This window comes from Geotrypetes seraphini, chromosome 2 (assembly GCF_902459505.1).
Source record: "Geotrypetes seraphini chromosome 2, aGeoSer1.1, whole genome shotgun sequence".
Lineage (NCBI taxonomy): Eukaryota > Metazoa > Chordata > Amphibia > Gymnophiona > Dermophiidae > Geotrypetes > Geotrypetes seraphini.
Window position 1 is genome coordinate 368,004,635 of NC_047085.1, and position 17,168 is coordinate 368,021,802.

The 17,168-nt window shown below is 39.5% G+C and overlaps 1 protein-coding gene across 1 annotated transcript in view; it reads left to right on the forward strand.

Annotated features, from left to right (window-relative positions):
* The window catches only part of NPSR1 (neuropeptide S receptor 1), a 271,780-nt gene that overhangs the window by 239,398 nt on the left and 15,214 nt on the right, over positions 1-17,168 (forward strand). Inside the window, exon 7 of the mRNA XM_033932853.1 lies at positions 1,955-2,044. Coding sequence (XP_033788744.1) covers positions 1,955-2,044 — 90 coding nt within the window. The remainder of the gene's footprint in view (positions 1-1,954; positions 2,045-17,168) is intronic.

Consider the following 17,168-nt stretch of genomic DNA (forward strand, 5'->3'; position numbering starts at 1 on the left):
GACTTTTAAAAAAATAATTTTCAGTCATCCAGAAAGTGAAAAATACCTACATTTTTAAAATGAGATTTTAATTGGTCGATTAATGTGCCAATTAAGACAATTAAATCAGTTAGGCACCTACCGCCCCCTAACTCACAGCGCCATTTGCAGAATCTGGCCCTTAATGCCAATATTCAGCACTTAACTGCCTCAGTTTAGTGGTTAGATAGGACTGCATAAAAGTCAGTCCTATCTTTATGCAGTGTTGCTTAGGTATATAAGTGCTGAATATCACACATAACTGCATAAGAGACAGCCAACCGCATAAACCTGGATATTCAATGCTGGAGCTCAGACATGGTCCAGCATTCAATAACAGGGAATAACACCACCCGCAACTAAAATACCCACAGTTGCTGGCTGAATATCGATCCCATTATAGCTAGAGAGAGGAGTAAAAGGGAAATATATCGATAGTCAAAGAAAGAGAAGAGTTCATAATTCCAAAGGAGAATAATAGGCTATATGTTCCAGATTCAGCTCCCTCTCATCTTTCTGTAGCAGCAAAGAGAAAGAAAGCTATACTGCATCTAAAGATTTTTTTCAAGAAATATCAGGCCATTCTTAAATTAATGAAATGAAGTTTAAAGTCTTAGCTATGAAGAAAGATTCCTTAAAGAAGGGCTAATGATGCTGAAACTGAGTTCCTTATACAGGAGTTATTCTAGTGTGCCAATTAGACACCTAACATTTGGTGCTCAAACTATGGGGTGGGAGGGGGGCAAACAGCAGTTAAATGCCTCAGCGCACTTAGGCACTATTAAATAACTGGCTTCCTAAGTATTCTAGCACTTAACTGCAAAGAGAGCTTTCAGATGGGAGGGGAATGAGTGGGTTATGTATGTTTTGACTATTTCAGTATTCACTTTATTCACTCCTGTATTTAGGCACTTACATTTACAGCTGCCATAGAGCTGCCCTGGTGATCTAGTGATGAGCTGGGGCAGGAACCATCCTTCTATGCTCCCATCTGTGCAGTCTCCATAGTAAAATATGGCTGCTGCGAGTTCCCATGGCAACCTCACAAAACTCAACAGGCTCGTGAAATTGTCATGGGAACTTGCGGCAGCCATTTTTAACTATGGAGACTGTATGGGCGGGAGTGTAGAAGGATCGTTCCTGCCCCGGTTTACTACTGGACCACCATGGACATAAGGTAGGCCTGTGGGGGACCGGGAGGGGAAGGGGATGGGCTGGTTGCAGAGCTGGCACAAAGGTTACCAGGGGGAAGGGAGGGAAGGAGGGATTGGTTACTCCAGCTCCCCTCACCACTGAACCATCAGGTCAATATTGTGGGTCTGGGAAGGGGATGCGGCTGAATGGGATTTGAATATAAACCAAGACCCACATTTTTGGGCCATTTTGTGGCCCCAAAATCTTGGTTTATATTCAATTATCTACAATATTTTTCTTGTAATTGCTGTGTACAGTTTGAATAAGTTCAATAAAATGTTGAATTTAAAAATAATAATAATAAAAAAGAATAGCATCTAATAGCAATTACTTCCATATATGCATGTAAGTGACAAGTGGTGAGAGAGGATTTTTTAATACTCCCTCAAAAACAGCATTTTGTTAACTTCTTTTCTCCTTACATCTATAGCAGGCTTGCCTGGTTTTGTTCATTATTGATTACATTCAGTTGATTGTGCCCATATGTGAACTTTGGCTCTCTTTTGTTGATTGCCATTATTTCAACCAGTCTAATCAAAATCTTTACAAGTAGTTTTATGAACACAGCATGCTGTACAGACTGAGAAAATGACAGCAAGCACCTAGGAGAAGCAATTGTCAAATTGAAGGCAAAAATGGAATCTGTCAGTTTTTACTATGTTAAGGTGCAAATGATGGCTAACACTAGCAAAGTATCGGCATAAGGAGTAAATAATATGTATTTTCACTTGTGCTTCTACAGATGGCAAATTCTGTGTGAACTATACCTATCGAGGGCTCATATCAAAGGCTAAAGTGAAAGCTATCAAGTATAGCATTGTAGTAATTCTTGGTAAGTTGCAATCTTTTATTATAGCTAACTAAAACTAAAAGTTTATATATATAAAAGCATGAAATCCAATACATTTACTTTCTCCTATCATACATGTTCATACCAGTGGATCTGTTATGCTAAAACCTTTTCTCAAACCTTGGTACAGATCAAGCTTGCAACACTACGTTTTGCTAATCATCTCCTACCAACTGTTCAAGTGTATCAAATTATCAGAGCATTTTGAATGGGATTCAGTTGGAGACTCTATTACGTTTAGAGCAGTGGTCTCAAACTCACGGTCTGGGGGCCACATGCGGCCCGCCAGGTACTATTTTGAGGCCCTCGGTATGTTTATCATAATCACAAAAGCAAAATAAAACAGTTTCTTGATCATATGTCTCTTTAGCTACAAATTACAATATTATTATTAAGACTTAGCCAAAAGGAAAGATTTATAAACTATAAAGAGTTTAACCTCATGCAAAATTGTCACTTCCTTAATAAGACATTAACTATATTTTTCTGAGGCCCTCCAAGTACCTACAAATCCAAAATGTGGCCCTGCAAAGGGTTTGAGTTTGAGACCACTGGTTTAGAGGGTCATTTTATAATTGTGTGTACACATAATATATTTGAAAACAAAGTGACACTATGTATTTCAATTAACGTATCTCATAACCTCACTCCCAACAGTTCACATGAAGGTTATTCAAAATACAGACTCTCAGATGTCTACAGGGTCCTCAGACCACTGTTTGAGTAATCTAACTCGCAGCAGTCTATATCTTCATTGGCCCCAGCGACATCTGTCTACGTTATTTTATTTATTTTTTTATTACTTTTAATTACTTCATTAGTGTGCATCTATTTAATTTTAATAAAAACTTTTTGCTTAGCTTAACTTCATTCTGTTTTATTCCCCTCATCGACGCGTTTTGGGTTCTTTTTTAAGGACTATTCATAGACAGCTGCTATTTCAGACTGTTGTTTATTTAGCTTAGCTTAACTTCATTCTGTTGTAATCCCCTCACCGAAGCGTTTTGGGCTCTTTTTCAAAGACTATTTGTAAACAGCCGCTATAGCAGACTGTTTTTTCTAAGATTATCCCATCCTTGAAAAAGAACCTGAAACGCGTTGGTGAGGGAATTCAAACAGAATGAGGGTAAGCTAAGCTTAGTAAAAAGTTTTTATTAAAATTAAATGGATGCATATTACTAAAGTATCTCCTCATAGTTCCTTTGGTTGTAGTCTGTGGTCCAATACAATCTTGTTCCCAGTTTCAAAAAGAATTAAAAAATAAAAACTTCTGGGAAAATTTCCTCAAATAGTCCAAACACTTTTAAGCAGTCATTATCACCACGGCCATATGGTTTCCTGCACAGTTCCTTAGCCAGCCTTGGATTCAAAAGGAGAAGCCAAAAAACAGAATTTCAAAAACAAACTTAAACCTAGCACCTGTGGCCTTTCCTTGCTAGTTCACAGATAACTCTTTTGTCTTAGCCTCTGTAAACAGTTAAGTCTTTTCTAGCACACATCAAAATTTCAGGACCCCCCTCCCCTGAAATAGCCTTTGTTTCATCAGAAGGTATCCTTATGCTCTACTGGCTCACATAACATAACATAACTTTATTTTTCTATACCACCTTAATCAAAAGAATTCTAGGCGGTTTCCACAAAAGAGAAAAACTGGACAATCAGTGAAATACAAAATAGTAAAAAATAACTACAGCTTCTGAAGCCTCCATACACTCCACTGAGCTGGGGAGTTCTGCCTCTGGATCCTGTGTAACTTCTTTCAGCTCTAGCATCTCAAAGGCCTCCTTTAGCTCTGGCTGGACTCTGCTCTAGTACAGATCCTCCTGCTTGGCTGGGTCTCTCTCAAGTGACTGGTCTTCCTGCCTTCTCCCCCTCTATTCATTGAGGAGCTCCTTTGTACTTAGTAAAACCCCACCCAAACATACATAGCTTAGTCATGGGCCAAGGCTTTCTATGGCTCCCCTTCTGGCCAGCCTGAAAACTGCTGTTCTGTTTAAAAGTGTCATAAACAATCATTCCCACAATTTCTTCGTGATAACAGAGTATCAAACAAAATTATTTTTAAAATGTCTCTAGGGATTCTCAGACCTCCGTGTAAGTAATATAACTACCAATGGTCTTAATTCTCATTAGTCCCAATGACATTAATATTTAATTTTTCTTATATAGTTTTACTTATTCATTCATTTCATACTATACATGTGCTACTTAGCTTTTTCTTAGTTTTCTTTAGATAACTCGCTTTGCCGACGCATTTCGAGATTCTTTATCAAGGATGGGAGTACTAAAAAGGAGATATACTCAAGTTAAAGAGCGCCTCCACACACATCGTACATTTTAAAACATTAAATCCAAAATTATTTTATTAAATACTCTTCTTACCAGACTCAAAAAGATCATCGATCAACGTGTTCCAGAGGCCTCCCATTAATTTAAAAACAAAACAAAACAAAAAAACAGTACTGACAGCATTAAACATTCCGTGAACTAGTTATTATTCTGCCTACACTGTTAGGTGACATGTAATTTAACTCAAACATCTATATAAAAGAATTAAGATGGATGTTTGAGTTAAATTCCATGTCACCTAATGGGTTAAATGAAACTACGGATTGGATGGTGCAGGCAGAATAATAACTAGTTCGCGGAATGTTTAATGCTGTCAGTACTGGGTTTAAAAAAAAAAAAAAAATTAATGGGAGGTCCTCTGGAACATGTGCGTCGATGATGCTGTAGGGGTTCCCTATTTCTGCATGAAAATTGAACGCCGCGGCCATTTTGGCTCTATGGTGGCTGTTATCAGATAGTCCAGTAAATCTTTTTGAGTCTGGTAAGAAGAGTGTTTAATAAAATAATTTTGGATTTAATGTTTTGAAATGTACGATGTGTGTGGAGGCGCTCTTTAACTTGAGTTTATCTCCTTTTTAGTACTCCCATCCTTGATAAAGAATCTCGAAACGCGTCAGCAAAGGGAGTTATCTAAAGAAAATAAAGAAAACTAAGAAAAAGCTAAGTAGCATATGTTTAGTATGAAATGAATAAATGAGTAAAAGTATAAATAGGAAAAATTAAATATTAATGTCAATGGGACTAATGAGGATTAAGACCGTTGCTAGTTATATTAGTTGCACGGAGGTCTGAGAATCCCTAGAGCCATTTTTTAAAAAAATTTTGTTTATGTTCAAATCTATTTTATTAAGCAACAGTAAATACAACAGCAATAACTACCATGGTATGCATTTTCATCAAACACCCGCGGAGGACTGGACTCTTATGTCCTCCCCGGACCCACCATACCCCCCCCCCAACAAAGAAGCCCCTACCCCCCCACCCACCCCTCCCCATCCCCCCACAGATACAGAAAACTCGTAAGCAGGGAACAGCAGAGACACCCATAAGCACAGTTTCAGAGGTGGAGTCTATTCAAGACCCGGCTACGACTCTCAGGAGTCAAAATGTTCAAATATGGAGTCCAAGTGTAAACAAAGTCTCTGCTCCGGCGTCGAGAAGAACGAGCCAATCGGGCCTCCCAACCCATAAGTTCATGGAGGCGATTCCTCCAGTACCAGAATGAAGGTGGTTCAGAAGACAGCCAGCAACACAAGATACATTTCTTCCCTAAAATAAAACATTTACTAAGAAATAATTTTTCATTAGAATTGTACATATGCAAGAATGAAAAATGGGCAAACAGCATAGACTGCACGGATACTGGCACAGGGGTCCGCAACAAACCCTGTAAAAAGGAGGCCATCTCCGTCCAGAAGGTCTGAATCCCCTCACAACTCCAAAGACCATGAAAGTAAGAATTTACCTCCACCGAACAGCGGATACATAACTGAGTATCAATACAACCCACATGGTAAGCCTGACTCTGGGAAGCGTAGGCCCGCAGGACAGTTCGAAAGTGACATTCACGTAGCTCAGCACTATGTACCAAGCCCGCAGTTCGATTCAGGGTTTTTAACAAGAAATTGTCCCCCAAGTCCCTACCCAAGTCCCGCTGCCATGCAAAGAAATTGTGGAAATCATTGTTACATGATTGCTTGATTGTTGCAAACTGAGAATTATCAAGTGGATAACAGCTGTTTAATGGGGAACAAACCTGTTCTTTCCCTGGCACTCTGAAAAGCTTTATGTGCTGTTTATTCCTAGCCTGTTATGTAGAACTAAAGGGCCTACCTTGCCAATAGTTACCTTGCCGGATCCTGGCATGCCTGGATCCGGATAGGCAGACTTACCCATCCGTGAACCAGGGTCAAAAACTGTAATTTTCTTTGGCGCACACCTCCGTCTTGCGCTCAGTTGTCGGCGCGCGCCTTTGTCTTTCGCCGACTTGTTTATGAACCCAGCAGCAGCAGCACTGGGATTGCCGTTCTGTGGACTCCCTTTCCTCCTTGTTTAATCTCTGAGTGGTGAAACTTTGGATCAACAGGGATGAGTTTCGACCAGTATGAATTGGATTGATTTTCTGGAATCCTTTTGGGAAATAATGACTTCAGTGGCGTAGTAAGGGGGAGTTGAGGGGGAGGTCCGCTCCGGGTGCCATGCTGGTGGGGGCGCTGGCACCCCGCCCCCCTCTGCTTCTTCCTACTCCTCCCCTCACCATGCACACACACCCTTCCCTCGCCGTACCTCTAGCTGTTCACTGCCACGAGCAATAACTTCAATGTTTTCCTTGCGACCGCATCAGCTGTCCCGCCGACATCATTTCCTGATGCCATGCATAGGAAGTAATGTTAAAGGGAGAACCGCTGGGGTTGCGAGGATCACATTGACATTGTTACTCACAGTGGTGAACAACTAGAGGTATGGAGGAAGGGAAGGGGATGTGTACATGATAGGGGGAATCAGGGAAGGAGACAAGGGCGGGGAGGGGCACCTCCACTGAGGGGGCCTCTCACCCTCACCACGCCACTGAGTGACTCAGCTAATGATGTTATGTTTGCACAAGTGATGCCCAGTTATAGAATTGCCTTTTAAATTTCTCTACATCTTTGTAGGTATGAATTTGAGATAGTTTCAAATACCACAATTCCTGCTACAAAAGACTTCTAACCAATTGACATTTCCAGCATTCATTGGATAGGCATGTTACAAGTGGTGTGCTATAAATTAACAAAAAGACTGCTCCTCAGACAGGAAACAGAACAGAATAAGGGAAAGAACACGAAGGGATAATTATAGTCTAGGCTCTGGATTATTTAAGCAAGACATATCAGGATACATCAGGATAGACAAAAATACTACAGCACCTGTAAGCCAGCTCCATAGGCTCTCGGAAAAATGATGAGCACCGTAGCCAGGTCTTAGTCCTAGATATAAACAGTGTAGGGATTTCAGCTCATAATTCATTTGATAGAGATTTCCAAAGTAAGAGGGCCAGATAGTAACAAGCAATGTGATATGTGCTCCTGAGTGACCCTAAATGGGGCTGAAATCACCTGCAAATCCACCTGTGATAACCTCAACGAGCAACAAGCAGAGTAAGGAGTTAGTATTTATTTCTTTGAAAGATTTCTCAACCGCCTATCCCTAGGCGGCTTTACAAATAGCAACACACATAAAATAAAAACAAACCAAATGTATACAAACAACAAACATTTCAGATCATTCAATGAAAACAATTAATTCACAGCGCTCCATTATATATTAATCCAAAAACCGGAATAAACCAGAATCATCATTCATTGGAATGCTTCTATATAAACTGTAGTCTTGAGCATTTTCTTGAACTTCTGAATATCAGAAAAAGCTCTTTGCGGTCCAGTTAATTTGTTCCACAGAGTTTACTCCTATGATGGAAATAGCAGAAGTAACTTCTCAAGATAGAGAGGAAGGCCTGTAAATATGACAGGATGCACTAGGATCAATATTTTGAATGTGATTCTCGGGTGCAATAGCTGCAAATGGGTTACTCTTGTGCATACTGTGAAACTAATGAGCCTCACTGCTAAGCCAAGGTATGTGGAGTATGATCGTAAGTCTCTGAAATTTACTAATAATGCTCACCACAGTATTTTCATTTTGACAAAGAGAGTTTTCAAGTTCACTTATCAAGGTGTACTTAGAAATTGCTTTTAATCAAGCCGGCAGCACTTAGCACAATTAGAAATATTTTAGTATCTTTCTGGCAAATGTTCCCAATTTCTGATTTCATGTCTTCTTGTTTGTGGATCTGTTCTGTGTTCACAAAAACAAACAGAGAAACAGAGAAAATGAAAAACCATATGACCCAGTCAATTTCTTTGACTGAGTGACAACAGAATTGGATAGAGGATATGCGCTAGATGCGGTGTATTTAGAATTTAGCAAAGCCTTTGAGAGTGCTCCACATAGACGTCTAATAAATAAACTGAGTGCCCTTGGGATGGGTCCCAAAGTGACGGGCTGGATCAGGAACTGGTTGAGTGGAAGGCGACAGAGGGTAGTGATCAATGGAGATTGCTCTGAGGAAAGGGATGTTACCAGTTGTGTGCTTCAAGGTTCTGATCTTGGGCCTGTACTTCTTAACATTTTTATAAATGATATTGCTGAATGGTTGTCAGGTAAGATTTGCCTCTTTGAGGATGATACCAAAATATGCAATAGAGTACACATGCCGGATGGTGTGAATAACATGAAGAAAGATCTAGTGAAGCTTGAAGAATAGTCTGAAATTTGGCAGCTAAAATTTAATACTAAGAAATGCAAGGTCATACATTTGGGCTGCAAAAACCCGAGGGAACGTTACGGTTTAGGGGGTTAAGAACTTATATGCATGATGGAAAAGTGGGACTTGGGTGTGATTGTATGTGATGATCTTAAAGTGGCCAACAGGTTGAAAAAGTGATAGCACAATCTAGAAGGATGCTAGGTTGCATAGGGAGAGGTAGGAAAAAGGAGATATTGATGCCTCTGTATAAGACTCTGGTGAGACCTCATTTAGAATATTGTGTATAATTCTGGAGGCCGCACCTTCAAAAAGATATAAAAAGGATGGAGTCGGGACAGAGGTAGGCTACTAAAATGGTCTGTGGTCTTCGTGACAAGGCGTATGGGGACAGACTTAAGATCTCAATCTGTATACTTTGGAGGAGAGGCGGGAGAGAGGAGATATAATAGAGTTGTTTAAATCCCAAAAATCAAACTACAAAAATATTACTTGCCAGAGATGGGCTACCCCCCACCCCCCCGATAAACATTTCACAACAAAGTGGAGAAAAAGCCTCAAAATTTCCAATGCAGCATTAAACAACTCTCAATACTGTTTTAAGATTCCAAGCTGCTTAATTTACCATCACTGGCAAAAAAACTCCACCACCACTGAAATGTAATTATCAAAAGGGTCATATACCCATCATTGTGCACAGGAAAAGCAAAATCAAAAAGTTTTACTTAGCTTGGGAACATGGTCTGAAACGCCATGCTGTGTTGATAGAAGATGTCTGGCCAGACTATCAATGGAAACACCAAGGTTTCAGTCAGATGCACAGTCCAGAATTCATGCCCAATCTATGCCAAGGTTGTTTACATACCTATGTAATATAAATAGGCACGTGGGATTTCTCAGAGAGAGAAAGAAATAATGGTTACTGTGGATGGGCAGATTAGATGGGCCATTTGGCTTTAATCTGCCGTCATGTTTCTATGACCCATCCAGTCTACCCATCCATACCATCTACTATTCTTTCCTCTCCCTTAGAAATCCTATGTACTTGTTCCAAGCTTTCTTGAATTCAGATAGTCTTCATCGCCATCACCTCCATCAAGAGCTGTTCCATGAATTTGTCACTCTTTCCATGAACAGTCACTTGGCACTGACATTTTTATTAGATCTGTCATTCTCATGTTTTTCATAGTTCTGGTTTTCTTGTTTCAATGGGAATGTCTCAAGTGATCATTGCTTCTTTATTCTTCATTATTCTCTTAGGGTAATGATCCCAGTACTTGCCAGTATAGGAACATTGTAGAATATAGAAAATTGCAAATGGATGAGATGTGCCACCATATTTGTCTTTCCATATAAAAGTTTGTACGATCAGAACCTTGTAGCTAGTTCTGAGATGGGTCGTCTTTTCAGGTTTGTCTTCATAATCTATACATATCTATTTTACAGTTTATTCTGCATTTACAGTGAACCATTTCATTTGTAGTGTGTTGTTCTGAGCTGCAACTATCATTTTCTCATGCTCAGTTCACCCCTCATTAACCATTCATATGTCCCGCTTTGGTCAACATATAATTCTTGGTATAACACTTTGGATTTCCCACCAAATTTATATCTGCTACTTGTTTTATCTTGTTTGGGCTAATTTTTGGTTTTTGGTTTTCCTGTTTTGCAAATTCTGTTGCTTCCTTCTCTGCCTGTTCATATAGATTCTCACTCATTCCTTCTTTTCATCAAAATACTTGTCAAAATTTAAAGATGGAAACTAATTTAGGATACCTTTGGGTCTGTTGTTGCTGTTAGTTAGCTCTGTATAAAAAATATATTTCTTTAAGTTCCATTGCTCATTTGGATTTAGGGATGTACAGTACAGTCTCAAAATATACTAATTCTTACAGATTGGCTTGTGGGCATGGAAGAGTTTTCTTATGTTTACTTTCAATTTTTCAAGATCTTTATGAGGGGAGTCTATATTTCCAAAAGTATAGGAGCGTATAGAAATTTATAGCTCCCAGCTAGCTAAGTACCACTTAGTTGGCTATCCACTGATGACCAACTATATAGCGGTTAGAATGATCTATGGTCTTAAAAAATATGATCATTTGACTCCATTATATTGTGAATTGCATTGGCTGCCAATGGAGCAGGAGTCTCAAAGTCCCTCCTTGAGGGCCGCTATCCAGTCGGGTTTTCAAGATTTCCCCAATGAATATTCGTGAGATCTATGTGCATGCACTGCTTTCAATGCATTTTCATTGGGGAAATCCTGAAAACCCGACTGGATTGTGGCCCTCAAGGAGGGACTTTGAGATCCCTGCAATGGAGGCTTGTGTTATGTTTAAGTTGGGTTGCTTTTGCTATAAGGTTATGTACGGTACCGCTCCATCTTACATGGTTAATAGATTCTCTCTAGCATTGTATAAAAATAGTAGAAAGTCCCATGCCCTATTCACAGGACTGTAAAAGTAAGAAATTTCTGGACCATACTTTAGCATTCCAAGCAGCTTCACATGACAGAATTTTGATTGTTATTGCTTGGAGCTTGCTCTTATAAATATTTCAGAACTCAACTGAAAACTTATCTCTTTTCAAAATACTTGGTCAAATAATTTTTTTTTGTCATTCTTAAATTGTTTTAGTTTATAATCTTTTGTAAACTGCGTAGAACTCATGGTTACGCGGTTAAGAAGTATGATGTTTTGTTATGTTTTGTATGCAGTGCAACATTAGTCAGTCACCGCCAATATTCAGCAGCTGGCCAGCTAAGACTAGCAACTAGATAGACCCATCTAAAAAGCAGATATTATCTTTTACCGTTTTGCATTATCTATCCAGCTGCTGAATATAGGCTCAGCTGGCTAAGTTCAAGGTGGCAAACTGTGACCCGGATATTCAATGCTGGTAGCTGGAATACAGCCTCCGGCATTGAATATCCAGGGTTGCTGCAGATTGCAAGAGGTAGCTGGGCTGCCTCCCATGGTCTTTTTATTGGGGCCAATGTGTTTAAATTGGAATATCTAGATTTTTGGGGAAGTTGATTAGCTTTAACCCATAGGTGCAGTATTGAGGGTATACAAATTCAAATCAAAAAGTCAGAAACTTGAACGTGCTTTTTCTTTGAAAACAAGAAATTCATTCCATCTTCTAATTGCCTTGGATATTCAGAATGCCTAGTTTACATTCTGCTTGGCGAAGCAACTAAAAAAATACCTGAATGAAAGAGCCTGCCACTCACTCACGCAAACTCTAGTAATTAGGATCCTTGATTATTGCAGTAGTCTTTATATAAGATTAAATGGAACATTGCTAAGCAAACTGCAAATTATTGAAGATACAGTAGCTAGTACAATATTAAGTACAAAAAAAGAAGAAAGAGTAATTGGCCAACCCTAATTAAATTTCACTGGCTCCCAGTACAAGAACAAACTAAATTCAGGCTGATGGTCTAAGCTGATGTCTCCCAGATCTACCTCTCCGTACCAGATAGCTCTCCTGAAACCCAGACCAGAGTCTCAGCTTGCCTATCTGACATTGCTGCCTGGATGTCTCACTGCCATCTAAAAGTGAATATAGCTGAAACGGAGCTGCTCATATTCCTGCCTAAACCCATCACTTTCCCTGTTCTCTGTCTCCATGGACAACACTCTCATTCTCCCTGTTTTTTCTGCTTGCCATCTCGGGGTCATCTTTTACTCATCTCTCTCCTTCACTGCCCAGATACAACATATTGCTAAAACCTGCTGCTGTTTCCTCTATAATATTACCAAAATCCAACCCTTCCTTTCTGAACACATTATCAAAATCCTTATCCATGCCCTCATCGCCTTGCACTTAGACTACTGCAACTCGTTACTCTCAGGCCTTCCACTCAGACATCTCACTCCCCTCCAATCCATCCAGAATTCAGCTGCATGACTCATATTCAATGAGAGCCAGTATATTAACATTACCTCTCTCCTAAAGTCACTTCATTGGTTTCCCATCCATTTCCGAATACAATTCAAACTCCTCTTACTGACCTACAAATGCACTCACTCAGCTGCCCCTCACTATATTCGATCTGAAAAAATGGGACCACATCACCCCCTTCTACCACAAACTTCACTGGCTCCCACTAGAATCCAGAATCATATTCAAATTCGCCTGTTTTTGCTACAAAACAATATTTGGTCTATTCCCAAGCTACATCACCCCTCACTTTACCCTAAACCACAACTATAAGACCTCCCGCAAAATCCAACTCTTCGCCTACCCCTCCCTAAAACTATGCCACTCAAAAAAATTCCTTGACAAAACCTATGCCTTCCAAGCCGCCAAACTAAACCCTTGGCTGGCCCAAATGGTCCTCAAAGCCCACAACTACCTCGACTTCAGAAAAACACTTAAACCCACCTATTCCGAGAGCAAGACCCTTAAAGCCCCTAATGCCCCTTCCTTCAATCCTCCTCCTCCCTCCTACCGAAACTTCTCCCCCCCCGTCTCCCTCCTCTCCCCCCTTCTTCCTCCTTGTAGTTCGTAATTCTATGATCAATTTGGAATGTAACCACTTGTAACTACTTTCTCCTTGCTATTCGCAACTCTATGATCAATTTGGTATTTACCCATTTGTAACTTCTTTCTCCTTGCTGTTCGCAACTCTATGATCAATTTGGCATGTAACCTCTTGTAATTTATTCTAACCAATGTGAACCGCCTAGAACTCTTCTGGGTATGGCGGTATACAAAAATAAAGTTATTATTATTATTATTATCTCTCTTCACTTATCTCCCCCTATTTCTTCTGTCTGTCCCCCCACCCCCACCCATGAGCTCTGCTCAGCTGGTAAGTCATTCCTATCTGTGCCCTTCTCTTCCTCTGCCAACTCCAGACTCCATCCTTTCTACCTTGAGCTGTATGCTTGGAATAAGCTGCCTGAATCCCTTTCGCAGGCTCCATCTCTGGCAGTGTTCAAAGCCCAGTTAAAAGCCAACCTCCTTGAGAATGCTTTCGACTCCTAACTCCTCTCACCTTGGGTTCTGCATCTCCAACCCTATATGTCGTGTCTGTCTATCCAAATAAGATTGTAAGCTCTTCTGAGCAGAGACCATCTATTAAATGTCAAAATATACAGCATTGCATATACCTCTCAGCGCTATATAAGTGATAGATAGTTGTAGTACTGACCTTTAAAGTGCCTCACCTGTAGTAGCCTAAATATTTAACTGACTATTTGTGTTAGTATGTGACATTGATAAATTTGCATTCTTCTCAAGTTTCCAGGTCATGGCCATTATTTTAGAAATATATATAAGTATAAATAGTGGCATTTGCGTGTGTATATCACATACAATGTAAATACCACTTTAGAAAGCCACTATTTACACATGGAGATGCAAATTATACAGGGGGTGTGGTTTGGGATTGGCTTGAGTGGGATTAAAATTCATATCTCTATTGCCCATTTTACAAAGGGAATATATGACAATACAGAAACAACCATTATAGTTTATGTATATAGATGATATAAATAGGTAAGATTCACATATAGCTCATGTATTGTAACACCATTACTGAAGCTCATATAGGGCTCTTTTTACGAAGGTGCGCTAGCGTTTTTAACACACACTGAAAAACTACCGCCTGCTCAAGAGGAGGCGGTAGCGGCTAGTGCATGCTATTCCGCGCCTTTGTAAAAGGAGCCCATATTGTAACACCACTACTTAAGCTCATGTAATGTAACACTTTTACTGAAGCTCATGCAAACCACTCAGAATTGACTCCCCAGTCATTAGTAATGGTATAGAAGCTAACAATAAACATGTATAGGGCAAAATTTCAATGTTGGATTTAACACTAGTTCCAAAGGCACGCACATAGGTTTTAAAAAAAATGCTTATTGTGGTCAGGATTTTACACATGGGAGTCAGTCTCATTAATGTCATAGTTTATTTTCTCCTCCAAAATAAAACTAAGTTACAATTTTGTCCTTATTACCTAATTAGTGGCACTTACACGAATAGGTTTGTAAAATGAGGCAGCTATATGCAGAAGTGGCGCTACTTACACACAGAAGTTGTGAAAACTGACACATTGTAAATGTTAATGCCATTCATTTTTTCAACGTGAATCTTTGTAAAATGGCTGCACCTATGCGTCAACTGTGACTCATATGATCATACTTCCACCCACACTACTTTGCTCTGATCATTCAGATATGGTCCTACCTCAACTGGACTATTGCAACTCCGCCTACCTTGGCATCAGTACTACTCTTATCCACAAACTGCAACTCATCCAGAACACAGCCGTTAGAATAATCTACAAATCAAAGAAATTAGATTCAATCACAACCTTCATCAGGCAACTATATTGGCTCCCAATATCATCCCGAATAATTTTCAAATCGTCATGTATCCTACACCAGATTCTATACGGAAACTCAGCAGCCCCTCTCATCCAATTATTCTCTACTGTTTGGTCGACATCAAAAAGAATCCTTAACAGAATCCAACTAAACCTGCCATCCACAAAATACCTCCACTACAAGCGAATCTTCCACTCTATGCTAACTTATCTGGGTGTAAAAACCTGGAATGACCTACCAGAAGGTATCAGGAAAGAGACAAACTACACCATATTCAGAAAAAACCTGAAGACTCTCACCTCTTTGACAATTAACTGTTTTAGTTTCTATATAGCACCCCCTACTTATAAGTCCCTCCTCTTGCTTCTCCATGCCCCCTTCCCCTACTACTTTCCCTTTCCTCTTTGATCTGTCACCTTGAGCCTGTATAGGTATGTGCGACTCACAAATGGAATATTAGATTAGAATCTACGTGGGGACTAGAGCTAAGTTTAAGCATATATTATTTCTTTATATAAATAATTTTTATATTATTATTTTATGCTTACAGCTTTCTGTACAAGTTTATGCTTGATTGTTTAAATATGAAAATGATAGATTTAAAAAAAAATTTTTTTTTTAAATGTATGTGTATTCCTGCAGGTATTTTAGAATGGCTTTGTATCAGTAGATCCTTTTCTATAATAATAATGTAACTGAGCATGTCTCATCTTGGATATCTTAATTCTTATTTCTATATTTCATGTAAAATGTAGCTCTGAATGTTTTTTTCTGCAAAGGTGATGAGGAAGAACTGTTGGAGAAGTAGGGAATTTTGATAGTAGCTCCAGGCTTCTGGAAAATCTTCCTCTAAAGATATGATCTGAACGAGATTTATTAAAATTTAGAAAGAAATTGAAAATGTACTTATTCTCATTTTGTTAATGGAAGAACTGGCATTTTATTATACATGGGGTGGTGATTCTTCTTCTAAACTAGAGAAGAAAAGAAGTCTTGCTTCAATATATGTCAAACAATCAAAGAAAAAGGATGTCGTAGAACAACCAAAGGGTACATTTATAACATTGGGACTCGTAATTCAGCCATTCTCTGACATACTTCTCTTAATACTATTAAATAATTCCATAACACCATTTTAAATGGGCCATAATCTTACATATTAACTTTATGATTGAGGCCAGTAGCGTGCCTGATTTTAAGGCCAAAAGGGATCGACACATGGGATCTATTCACAGGGCAAAGGTAGGGGAGGGACAGTAGGGTGGGCAGACTTGATGGGCCGTGGCCCTTAACTGCCGTCTGTTTCTATGTTTCTATAACTTTCATGAACATACAATAAAGATCTAAAATTTTGAACCATTTTAGTGGATATATCTCCAGGAGCTATCCAGTATCAAAACTAGCTCCATTATCCCCCAACCCTTTTCTCTCATAACCTCCGGTGACTTATGATGTTGTCAAACCACCTCAACTCATGGCGGTGTCACCCATGAGGATCTCTTTAAAAAATTCCCCCTCATATCTTAAACTTCAATCCACTTTTTGATCAAATGCTCTTCTCATGGCCATAAGCAGTGAGAAAAATCTTTTTTGTCACTGCTACTCCACATCTTCTGCGGCCAGTTAGCCCACCAAACAATTCTGTAATCCGTCCTGAATGCCACTCAGGAAAATATTTACCCCAATCTCCAATAAATGAACCCCATCTGGGCGAAATAAACCCAATCTACAGAAATCAACCAATCAGCACCAAACCACCCATAACAGATATAACTTTTGAAATGTTCGCATTAACTCTCCTGCATAGCCTCTACTGTATAGCTGCAGGCTTGTACGCTCCGTTCCAGCATTACCGCAGAAAAATATGAGACCAAACAATCCAGGCGGCTGGAAAGGAGCAAGCAACAGATAATAAATCTTGTTTAATTTGGTGTATTAAATCAACACCTTTTTAACCGTATATAAGTCATTGCCCCCAAATGCACCAATATGAGCACGAGAGAAGAAAAATGACTGGCTTGATGCAGGGTAGGAAACAGCTGTTCCCAAAACATTCCACTAATGGCCAACCATCAAATTTGAATGCCATACTGCACCAGTCTCAGATTGTGCC